The sequence below is a fragment of the Salvelinus fontinalis genome, chromosome 20 (genome assembly GCF_029448725.1).
Source record: "Salvelinus fontinalis isolate EN_2023a chromosome 20, ASM2944872v1, whole genome shotgun sequence".
Lineage (NCBI taxonomy): Eukaryota > Metazoa > Chordata > Actinopteri > Salmoniformes > Salmonidae > Salvelinus > Salvelinus fontinalis.
The window spans coordinates 36,573,669-36,584,627 of NC_074684.1; the positions used below are offsets into that span (position 1 = coordinate 36,573,669).

Genomic DNA, 10,959 nt, shown 5'->3' on the forward strand with positions numbered 1-10,959 from the left:
GGTAGAGGTCGAGGGGCCAGGTGTGGAACCTGTAGATGGTAGAGGAGAGGAGAGGCAGGGTGTGGAACCTGTAGATGGTAGAGGTTGAGGAGGGGCCAGGTGTGGAACCTGTAGATGGTGGATAGAGGGGCCAGGTGTGGAACCTGTAGATGGTAGAGGAGAGGAGAGGCAGGGTGTGGAACCTGTAGATGGTAGAGGTCGAGGAGGGGCCAGGTGTGGAACCTGTAGATGGTAGAGGAGAGGAGAGGCAGGGTGTGGAACCTGTAGATGGTAGATAGAGGAGAGGCCAGGTGTGGAACCTGTAGATGGTAGAGGTCGAGTAGAGGCCAGGTGTGGAACCTGTAGATGGTAGAGGTTGAGGAGGGGCCAGGTGTGGAACCTGTAGATGGTAGATAGAGGAGAGGCCAGGTGTGGAACCTGTAGATGGTAGATAGAGGAGAGGCCAGGTGTGGAACCTGTAGATGGTAGAGGTCGAGTAGAGGCCAGGTGTGGAACCTGTAGATGGTAGAGGTTGAGGGGCCAGGTGTGGAACCTGTAGATGGTAGAGGTAGAGGAGAGGCAGGGTGTGGAACCTGTAGATGGTAGATAGAGGAGAGGCAGGGTGTGGAACCTGTAGAGAGGTCGAGGAGAGGCCAGGTGTGGGCTGGGGGTAAGAATTGGGTCGATAGAGGAAACTCACTTTGAAAGGAGGCCGTGGGCTGGGGTTAGACGGAGTTAGGCGAGAGAGTTGAGGTAGGCAGTGGGCTGGGGCATGCAGCTCAGGAGAGATGACTCAGGCGTGGGTGTAGAGAGAATAGCCTGGATGGAGGTTCGGCTCGAGGCTACGGGGTTCCTTATCTGCCCAATCAAAACCACAGCTCATGATTTCCCCAGTGTACAACATAGTGAAACCGCATTTCACAGGCAGCTGTACCTCACTGCATTGTTCATCTGTTTTATAGACGTGAAATGGTTTCGCTTTGCATAAAATGCAGATCTATTATCAAATCGACCGCAAGGGACACACTGTCCCCTGATGTGTTCTCGCTGTGTGTGTGTGTGTGTGTGTGTGTGTGTGTGTGTGTGTGTGTGTGTGTGTGTGTGTGTGTGTGTGTGTGTGTGTGTGTGTAAATGAAAGCCTAGCACAAGCTGCTAGTGTCCAAGCAATCACAATGTTCAACATCAAAGTCATTTTATTTTCCATCTCGATGCACTATTACAGTTGACAACCCTTTACAATGAAAACCTTTTCTTTAAACAAAACAATATATACAAGAAAGGTATTTTTCTTTAACAGAAATATTAAAACTATAGACCGAAAGCATAAAACGATGCAGATGCTCTCTAGGGAGACTCGTGATTGTAACCAGACCTTGAACATCCCATAATATGTAGCTAAAACATGAGTAAAGCAAAGAAACTAAACTTTGTGAAACTGATCTAAGAATTAACCTACAAACATTACAACAAAATAAAACCATAATCCTTTTCAACTACTTTTTAGTCCATAAGTGGTTATTGCCCCCCCAAAAAAAGGCAAATTGGAAGAAGCGAGTGGACCCAAAAGAACAGGTCAAAATCCACTTCAATTATTTCTGAATTCCTTCTCATCCTTCTTGGTCTCAAATGAGAAACAACTCTCTCTGTCCTCTCCCTTCACCTCTTCTTTACTTTGGTCTAAAGATGAGGAAGAAGACGTTTTCCCCTTGGTCTAAAGATGAGGAAGAAGACTTTTTCCCCTTGGTCTAAAGATGAGGAAGAAGACGTTTTCCCCTTGGTCTTTAGATGAGGAAGATGATGTCGTCAGCCAACATGATCTGGTTGTCGTCCTGCATGCGAGCGAGGGCGGCCCGGACCTCTGTCAGGGTGAAGGGGCCGTCTCTGTCCTTGTTGACGCTCTCCATCAGAGAGTTCATACCGACGGACTGAGCATGTGCAGAACGGAACACCTCCAGGAGGGAGGACTTAAACTCCTTCAGCCTGGAAGAGACAACAGGAAGAGAGAGAAATTAATGAAGGAAAAAAATCTTATCTATGTCAGGTACATAAAAGACGAGATTCTGTGTATTTTTGTTGTTGTTTACATAAACTCAGCAACAAAATAAATGTCCTCTCACTGTCAACTGCGTTTACCCTTCAGCAAACTGAACATATGTGAATATTTATATGTGTGTTACATAATAATAAAATAGCGCTTTTCATGACAGAAAATGATCGCATAAAAAGTTTATATTTTTTATGTGAAATATTTACAGCGCTCTCTGCATAGGTAACCTCATGGCAGGTGGCGGTGCACCAGGGAGGGGGGAAATAAATAAATTACACTGAACAACAATATAAAAATGCAACAATTTCCCCAATTTCTTTTAAAATGACAGTTCATATAAGGAATTCAGGCAATCGAAATAAATTCATTAGGCCCAAATCTATGCATTTCACATGACTGGCGACACAACAGTGGCCTGATCACCGACACCGATGAGACGGCCTATAGGGAGGAGGTCAGAGACCTGGCCGTGTGGTGCCAGGACAACAACCTCTCCCTCAACGATGAGACGGCCTATAGGGAGGAGGTCAGAGACCTGGCCGTGTGGTGCCAGGACAACAACCTCTCCCTCAACGATGAGACAGCCTATAGGGAGGAGGTCAGAGACCTGGCCGTGTGGTGCCAGGACAACAACCTCTCCCTCAACGATGAGACAGCCTATAGGGAGGAGGTCAGAGACCTGGCCGTGTGGTGCCAGGACAACAACCTCTCCCTCAACGATGAGACACCTTATAGGGAGGAGGTCAGAGACCTGGCCGTGTGGTGCCAGGACAACAACCTCTCCCTCAATGTGATCAAGACTAAGGAGATGATCGTGGACTACAGGAAAAGGCGGGGCCGAACACGCCCCCATTGACATCGATGGGGCTGTAGTGGAGCGGGTAGAGAGTTTCAAGTTCACACCAACAACAAACTAGAATGGTCCAAACACACCAAGACAGTCGTGAAGAGGGCACGACAAAACATTTTCCCCCTCAGGAAACTAAAAAGATTTGGCATTGGTCCTCAGATCCTCAAAGTTCTACAGCTGCACCATCGAGAGCATCCTGACTTGTGGCATCACCGCCTGGTACGGCAACTGCTCGGCATCTGACCGCAAGGCTCTACAGAGGGTAGTGCGTACGGCCCAGTACATCACTGGGGCCAAGCTTCCTGCCATCCAGGACCTCTATACCAGGCGGTGTCAGAGGAAAGCTCATAAAATTGTCAGCGACTCCAGTCACCCAAGTTATAGACTGTTTTCTCTGCTACCGCACGGCGGTATCGGAGCGCCAAGTCTAGGACCAAGAGGCTCCTCAATAGCTTCTACCCCCCACCCATAAAACTGCTGAACAATGAATCAAATGGCCACCCGGACTATTTCCCTTGACCCCCCCCCCCCCTTTGTTTTTACACTGCTGCTATTCGCTGTTTATTATCTATACATAGTCACCTTACCCCCACCTACATGTACAAATGACCTTGACTAACCTGTACCTCCGCACACTGTCTCGGTACCAGTACCCCCTGTATATAGCCTCCACACTGACTCTGTACCGGTACCCCCTGTATATAGCCTCCACACTGACTCTGTACCGGTACCCCCTGTATATAGCCTCCACATTGACTCTGTACCGGTACCCCCTGTATATAGCCTCCACATTGACTCTGTACCGTAACACCCTGTATATAGCCTCCACATTGACTCTGTACCGGTACCCCCTGTATATAGTCTCCACATTGACTCTGTACCGGTACCCCCTGTATATAGCCTCCACATTGACTCTGTACCGGTACCCCCTGTATATAGTCTCCACATTGACTCTGTACCGGTACCCCCTGTATATAGTCTCCACATTGACTCTGTACCGGTACCCCCTGTATATAGTCTCCACATTGACTCTGTACCGTAACACCCTGTATATAGCCTCCACATTGACTCTGTACCGGTACCCCCTGTATATAGCCTCCACATTGACTCTGTACCGGTACCCCCTGTATATAGTCTCCACATTGACTCTGTACCGGTACCTCCTGTATATAGTCTCCACATTGACTCTGTACCAGTACCCCCTGTATATAGTCTCCACATTGACTCTGTACCGTAACACCCTGTATATAGCCTCCACATTGACTCTGTACCGGTACCCCCTGTATATAGCCTCCACATTGACTCTGTACCGTAACACCCTGTATACAGCCTCCACATTGACTCTGTACCGGTACCCCCTGTATATAGCCTCCACATTGACTCTGTACCTGTACCCCCTGTATATAGCCTCCACATTGACTATGTACCATAAAACCCTGTATATAGCCTCCACATTGACTCTGTACCGGTACCCCCTGTATATAGCCTCCACATTGACTCTGTACCGGTACCTCCTGTATATAGTCTCATTATTGTTATTTTATTGTGTTACTTTTTATTATTTTTTTACTTTAGTTTATTTGGTCAATATTTTCTTAACTCTTTCTTGAACTGCACTGTTGGTTAAGGGCTTGTTAGTAAGCATTTCACGCTAAAGTCTACACTTGTTGTATTCGGCGTACGTGATTAATAAAGTTTGATTTGAGATGTGCTGGTCTGTTGGTCATAGATATTTTTTTTTAAACTAGGGGCGTGGATCAGAAAACCAGTCAGTATCTGGTGTGACAGCCATTTGCCTCATGCAGTGTGACATCTCCTTCGCATAGAGTTGATCAGGCTGTTGATTGGTGGCCTGTGGAATGTTGTCCCACTCCTCTTAAATGGCTGTGCGAAGTTGCTGGATATTGGCGGGAAATGGAACATGTCGATCCAGAGCATCCCAAACATGCTCAACGGGTGACATGTCTGGTGAGTCTGCAGGCCATGGAAGAACTGAGATATTTTCAGCTTCCAGAAATAGGGTACAGATTCTTGCGAAATGGGGCCGTGCATTATCATGCTGAAACATGAGGTGATGGCGGCGGATGAATGGCACGACAACGGGCCTCAGGATTGTGCGTGGTTACACGTGGTCTGCGGTTGTGAGGCCGATTGGAATGTACTGCCAAATTCTCTAAAATGGCATTGGAGGCTTATGGTAGAGAAATTAATTATCTGGCACCAGCTCTGGAGGACATTCCTGCAGTCAGCATGCCAATTGCACACTCCCTCAACTTGAGACATCTGTGGCATTGGGTTTTGTGACAAAACTGCACATTTTAGAGTGGCCTTTTATTGTCCCCAGCACAAGGTGCAGCTGTGTAATGATCATGCTGTTTAATCAGCTTCTTGATATACCACACCTGACAGGTGGATGGAGTATCTTGACAAATGAGAAATGCTCACTAACAGGGATGTAAACAAATTTGTCCACAACATTTCAGAGAAATAAGCTTTTTGTGCGTATGGAACATTTCTGGGATCGTTTATTTCAGCTCATGAACACGTTACATGTTGCTTTCATATTTTTGTTGAGAATACTTCCATTCATATTAGACTATAGTTCCATTTCAGCTACAGATCTGAGCACACTGGTACCAAGTCCGCCATTTTGCTGTCACCTATACACTACTCGACTGCCACCCACCTGTCTGCAGACACCTCCGTCTGTCCGTCCTGGCTTGGTGGGATAGGGGCATCCATAGGCTCCTCCTCTGCCGGTTTGGGCGTGCCAGCCTGGACTGTGGAAGGGGTAAACAGAGTTCATTGTCAGACCGGGGCCATGCATTTAGAGCACAGGTGTCAAACTCATTCCACGGGGGGCCGAGTGTCTGCGGGTTTTCGCTCCTCCCTTGTACTTGATTGATGAATTAACATCACTAATTAGTTAGGAACTCCCCACACCTGGTTGTCTAGGGCTTTATTGAAAGGAAAAACCAAAAACCTGCAGACACTAGGCCCTCCGTGGAATGAGTTTGACACCCTTGATTTAGAGTTGGATCAACTTTTAAATATTACTCTAATAGTAGACAGTTTTTTGTTTTATTCAACCTTTATTTAACTAGGAAAGTCTTTAAAGAACAAATTCTTATTTAAAATGAATTCATTGTAAATGAGAATTTGTTCTTAACTGACTTGCCTAGTTAAATAAAAATAAATCTATGGGGTGAGATTAGGGTGGTAAATGTGTATCTCTTACTCTCAGGGATGTCCTTCTCTCCAGCGAAGTCATACGGGTCGTAGACCTCGCTGCTCTGGGAACCACGGCGACTCCTACAAACACAGAATTACAGAGAGCACAGGTTAGACGACGTGTAAACAAATCTACTCTCCTGTGTTTTAACCCTTTATTCATACAGCGTCGCGTCAAAGATCAAATATCCGCCAGAAGAGAGAATGAGCTAATGGCCTCTGTAACAGTGGTCTTTAAACCTTTCCTCAGGGGCCCCCAGATGTTTCAGCATGTTGGTGTACCCTACACTAGCTCTCCTGATTTAAACCTTTCCTCGGGGGCCCCCAGATGTTTCAGCATGTTGGTGTACCCTACACTAGCTCTCCTGATTTAAACCTTTCCTCGGGGGCCCCCAGATGCTTCAGCATGTTGGTGTACCCTACACTAGCTCTCCTGATTTAAACCTTTCCTCGGGGGCCCCCAGATGTTTCAGCATGTTGGTGTACCCTACACTAGCTCTCCTGATTTAAACCTTTCCTCGGGGGCCCCCAGATGTTTCAGCATGTTGGTGTACCCTACACTAGCTCTCCTGATTTAAACCTTTCCTCAGGGGGCCCCCAGATGTTTCAGCATGTTGGTGTACCCTACACTAGCTCTCCTGATTCATCTAGTCAACGGCTTCATGATTAGTTGACCTGATGTGGAAGAGATGGAAGGGACGGTGGTCCCGGAGGAGAAGGTGTCAGTCGAGGTGTGATTATGGGGGTCCCGGAGGAGAAGGTGTCAGTCGAGGTGTGATTATGGGGGTCTGAGGTCACTAGTGGAGGTGTGATTATGGGGGTCTGAGGTCACTAGTAGAGGTGTGATTATGGGGGTCTGAGGTCACTAGTGGAGGTGTGATTATGGGGGTCTGAGGTCACTAGTGGAGGTGTGATTATGGGGGTCTGAGGTCACTAGTGGAGGTGTGATTATGGGGGTCTGAGAAGGACACTAGTGGAGGTGTGATTATGGGGGTCTGAGAAGGACACTAGTGGAGGTGTGATTATAGGGGTCTGAGGAGGACACTAGTGGAGGTGTGATTATAGGGGTCTGAGGAGGACACTAGTGGAGGTGTGATTATAGGGGTCTGAGGAGGACACTAGTGGAGGTGTGATTATGGGGGTCTGAGAAGGACACTAGTGGAGGTGTGATTATAGGGGTCTGAGGAGGACACTAGTGAGTGGTGTCTAATGCCGTACCTCTTCTTCTCTGAGCGAGGGGTACGCTGTGTCGTCTCCTCTTCCTCCTCAGAGCCAGACTCTTGCTCCTTCCTCCCCCTCTTCTTCTCCTTCTCCAGAACCTACAAAACCACAGGACAGAACCTTTTAGAACATGGGACGGAACCTACAGAACCATGGGACGGAACCTTTTAGAACATGGGACGGAACCTTTTAGAACATGGGACGGAACCTACAGAACCATGGAACGGAACCTTTTAGAACATGGGACGGAACCTATAGAACCATGGAACGGAACCTTTTAGAACATGGGACGGAACCTATAGAACCATGGAACGGAACCTTTTAGAACATAGGACGGAACCTACAGAACCATGGAACGGAACCTTTTAGAACATGGGACGGAACCTACAGAACCATGGAACGGAACCTTTTAGAACATGGGACGGAACCTACAGAACCATGGAACGGAACCTTTTAGAACATGGGACGGAACCTATAGAACCATGGGACGGAACCTACATAACGGGACGGAACAGAGATTGGTTGAACTTAAACTAACAGCAGATACCAGACAGACTTCACCAGAGTGTATTTATGATGCACGTTTCCTGACAAGCTGTGACAAATGCAACAATCTGTCAACTCTGCATGTCGAGTCCACTGACCTTCTTGAAGTATGCGAACTGGACCAGCTCCACCGCGACCTCAGAGTCCTCCAGCTCCACAACCTTACTCATTCGGGCTTTAGCGTGGGCCGAAGACAGACGGATCAGGGTCTCCAGAGTACGAGCAGTTACTGGGGACGTCTGGCGGGAGAGAGGGGGGGGGCAGGGGGTTAGACAGGGAGAGAGAGGAGGGCAGGGGGGTTAGACAGGGAGAGAGAGGAGGGCAGGGGGTTAGACAGGGAGAGAGAGGGGCAGGGGGTTAGACAGGGAGAGAGAGGAGGGCAGGGGGTTAGACAGGGAGAGAGAGGGGCAGGGGGTTAGACAGGGACAGAGAGGAGGGCAGGGGGGTTAGACAGGGAGAGAGAGGAGGGCAGGGGGTTAGACAGGGAGAGAGAGGAGGGCAGGGGGTTAGACAGGGAGAGAGAGGGGCAGGGGGTTAGACAGGGACAGAGAGGAGGGCAGGGGGGTTAGACAGGGAGAGAGAGGAGGGCAGGGGGTTAGACAGGGAGAGAGAGGGGCAGGGGGTTAGACAGGGAGAGAGGGGGGGGCAGGGGGTTAGACAGGGAGAGAGAGGAGGGCAGGGGGTTAGACAGGGAGAGAGAGGCGGGCAGGGGGTTAGACAGGGAGAGAGAGGAGGGCAGGGGGTTAGACAGGGAGAGAGAGGAGGGCAGGGGGTTAGACAGGGAGAGAGAGGAGGGCAGGGGGTTAGACAGGGAGAGAGAGGAGGGCAGGGGGGTTAGACAGGGAGAGAGAGGAGGGCAGGGGGTTAGACAGGGAGAGAGAGGGGCAGGGGGTTAGACAGGGACAGAGAGGAGGGCAGGGGGGTTAGACAGGGAGAGAGAGGAGGGCAGGGGGTTAGACAGGGAGAGACAGGGAGAGAGAGAGGGGCAGGGGGTTAGACAGGGACAGAGAGGAGGGCAGGGGGTTAGACAGGGAGAGAGGGGGGCAGGGGGTTAGACAGGGACAGAGAGGAGGGCAGGGGGTTAGACAGGGAGAGAGAGGGGGGACAGGGGGTTAGACAGGGAGAGAGAGGGGCAGGGGGTTAGACAGGGAGAGAGAGGAGGGCAGGGGGGTTAGACAGGGAGAGAGAGGAGGGCAGGGGGTTAGACAGGGAGAGAGAGGAGGGCAGGGGGTTAGACAGGGAGAGAGAGGAGGGCAGGGGGTTAGACAGGGAGAGAGAGGGGCAGGGGGTTAGACAGGGAGAGAGAGGAGGGCAGGGGGGTTAGACAGGGAGAGAGAGGAGGGCAGGGGGTTAGACAGGGAGAGAGAGGGGGGCAGGGGGTTAGACAGGGAGAGAGAGGGGGGCAGGGGGTTAGACAGGGAGAGAGAGGAGGGCAGGGGGTTAGACAGGGAGAGAGAGGAGGGCAGGGGGTTAGACAGGGAGAGAGAGGGGGGCAGGGGGTTAGACAGGGAGAGAGAGGAGGGCAGGGGGTTAGACAGGGAGAGAGAGGAGGGCAGGGGGTTAGACAGGGACAGAGAGGAGGGCAGGGGGTTAGACAGGGAGAGAGAGGAGGGCAGGGGGTTAGACAGGGACAGAGAGGAGGGCAGGGGGTTAGACAGGGAGAGAGAGGAGGGCAGGGGGTTAGACAGGGAGAGAGAGGAGGGCAGGGGGTTAGACAGGGAGAGAGAGGAGGGCAGGGGGTTAGACAGGGACAGAGAGGAGGGCAGGGGGTTAGACAGGGAGAGAGAGGGGGGCAGGGGGTTAGACAGGGAGAGAGAGGGGGGCAGGGGGTTAGACAGGGAGAGAGAGGAGGGCAGGGGGTTAGACAGGGAGAGAGAGGAGGGCAGGGGGTTAGACAGGGAGAGAGAGGAGGGCAGGGGGTTGGACAGGGAGAGGGGGGGGGGGGCAGGGGGTTAGACAGGGAGAGAGAGGAGGGCAGGGGGTTAGACAGGGAGAGAGAGGAGGGCAGGGGGTTAGACAGGGAGAGAGGAGGGCAGGGGGTTAGACAGGGAGAGAGAGGAGGGCAGGGGGTTAGACAGGGAGAGAGAGGAGGGCAGGGGGTTAGACAGGGAGAGAGAGGAGGGCAGGGGGTTAGACAGGGAGAGAGAGGAGGGCAGGGGGTTAGACAGGGAGAGAGAGGAGGGCAGGGGGTTAGACAGGGAGAGAGAGGAGGGCAGGGGGTTAGACAGGGAGAGAGAGGAGGGCAGGGGGGTTAGACAGGGAGAGAGGAGGGCAGGGTGTGTGTAGGGGTCAGGGTGTGTGTAGGGGTCAGGGTGTGTGTAGGGGTCAGGGTGTGTGTAGGGGTCAGGGTGTGTGTAGGGGTCAGGGTGTGTGTAGGGGTGGAGACAAGAGAGTGGATGTACGACTAAGAAAAAATGTATTTACACAGACAGAGTCACTCACAGTCCAATTCTGACCTTTTGACAATAATTGGCCTTTTGACCAATCAGATCAGATTTTGGGTGAATAATTGGGCAAAAGATCTGAACTGGGCTGCCTGTGTAAACGCAGCCTAATGGTGTCTAAAGGACTCACCCTGGAGATGTCGGAGCCCAGCTGTTCCTGGCTTCTCAGCCTGGAGTACTCTTCCGCAATGTGATTGGCTGCTTCCTGGGTCAACGTAGGGGTCAACACCTTGGCGATGTGGATGTACTTCCTCATAAACTCCTTACTCACTATCTTCTCTCTGAACAACAGCAGCGTCCGTTAGCGTGGAGACGGGTGCAGTAAAGCCATGCTGTGTTTATATCATGCTGTGATGAGACGAGAGAGACGTAGAGTCTCCTCACCTGGGTGTGTGTGAGTCTCCTCACCTGCGTCTCTTGGTGCCGTGCAGCAGGTTGTTGTGTGTGTGTGTGTGTGTGTGTGTGTGTGTGTGTGTGTGTGTGTGTCTGTGTATGTGTGTGTGTGTGTGTGTATCTCCTCACCTGCGTCTCTTGGTGCCGTGGAGCAGATTGTTGTGTTTCTCGTAGACCTGCAGTTCCTCCTGCTCCTCCTGAACTGAGTCAGGATCCTCAGTGGCCAGGATGTCTACTGACCCACCAAA

The 10,959-nt window shown here is 51.0% G+C and overlaps 1 protein-coding gene across 1 annotated transcript in view; it reads right to left on the reverse strand.

The window, feature by feature from the left end:
• Window positions 1-1,154: 1,154 nt before the first annotated feature.
• LOC129817800 (DNA replication licensing factor MCM3-like) overlaps window positions 1,155-10,959 on the reverse strand; it is a 21,550-nt gene continuing 11,745 nt past the window's right edge. The window contains exons 11-17 of the mRNA XM_055873369.1: window positions 10,841-10,959; window positions 10,449-10,599; window positions 7,973-8,113; window positions 7,326-7,426; window positions 6,115-6,188; window positions 5,563-5,656; window positions 1,155-1,959 (exon numbers count right to left, since the gene is read on the reverse strand). The exon at window positions 10,841-10,959 is cut by the window's right edge and continues 8 nt beyond it. Coding sequence (XP_055729344.1) covers window positions 1,761-1,959; window positions 5,563-5,656; window positions 6,115-6,188; window positions 7,326-7,426; window positions 7,973-8,113; window positions 10,449-10,599; window positions 10,841-10,959 — 879 coding nt within the window. The 3' untranslated portion in view covers window positions 1,155-1,760. The remainder of the gene's footprint in view (window positions 1,960-5,562; window positions 5,657-6,114; window positions 6,189-7,325; window positions 7,427-7,972; window positions 8,114-10,448; window positions 10,600-10,840) is intronic.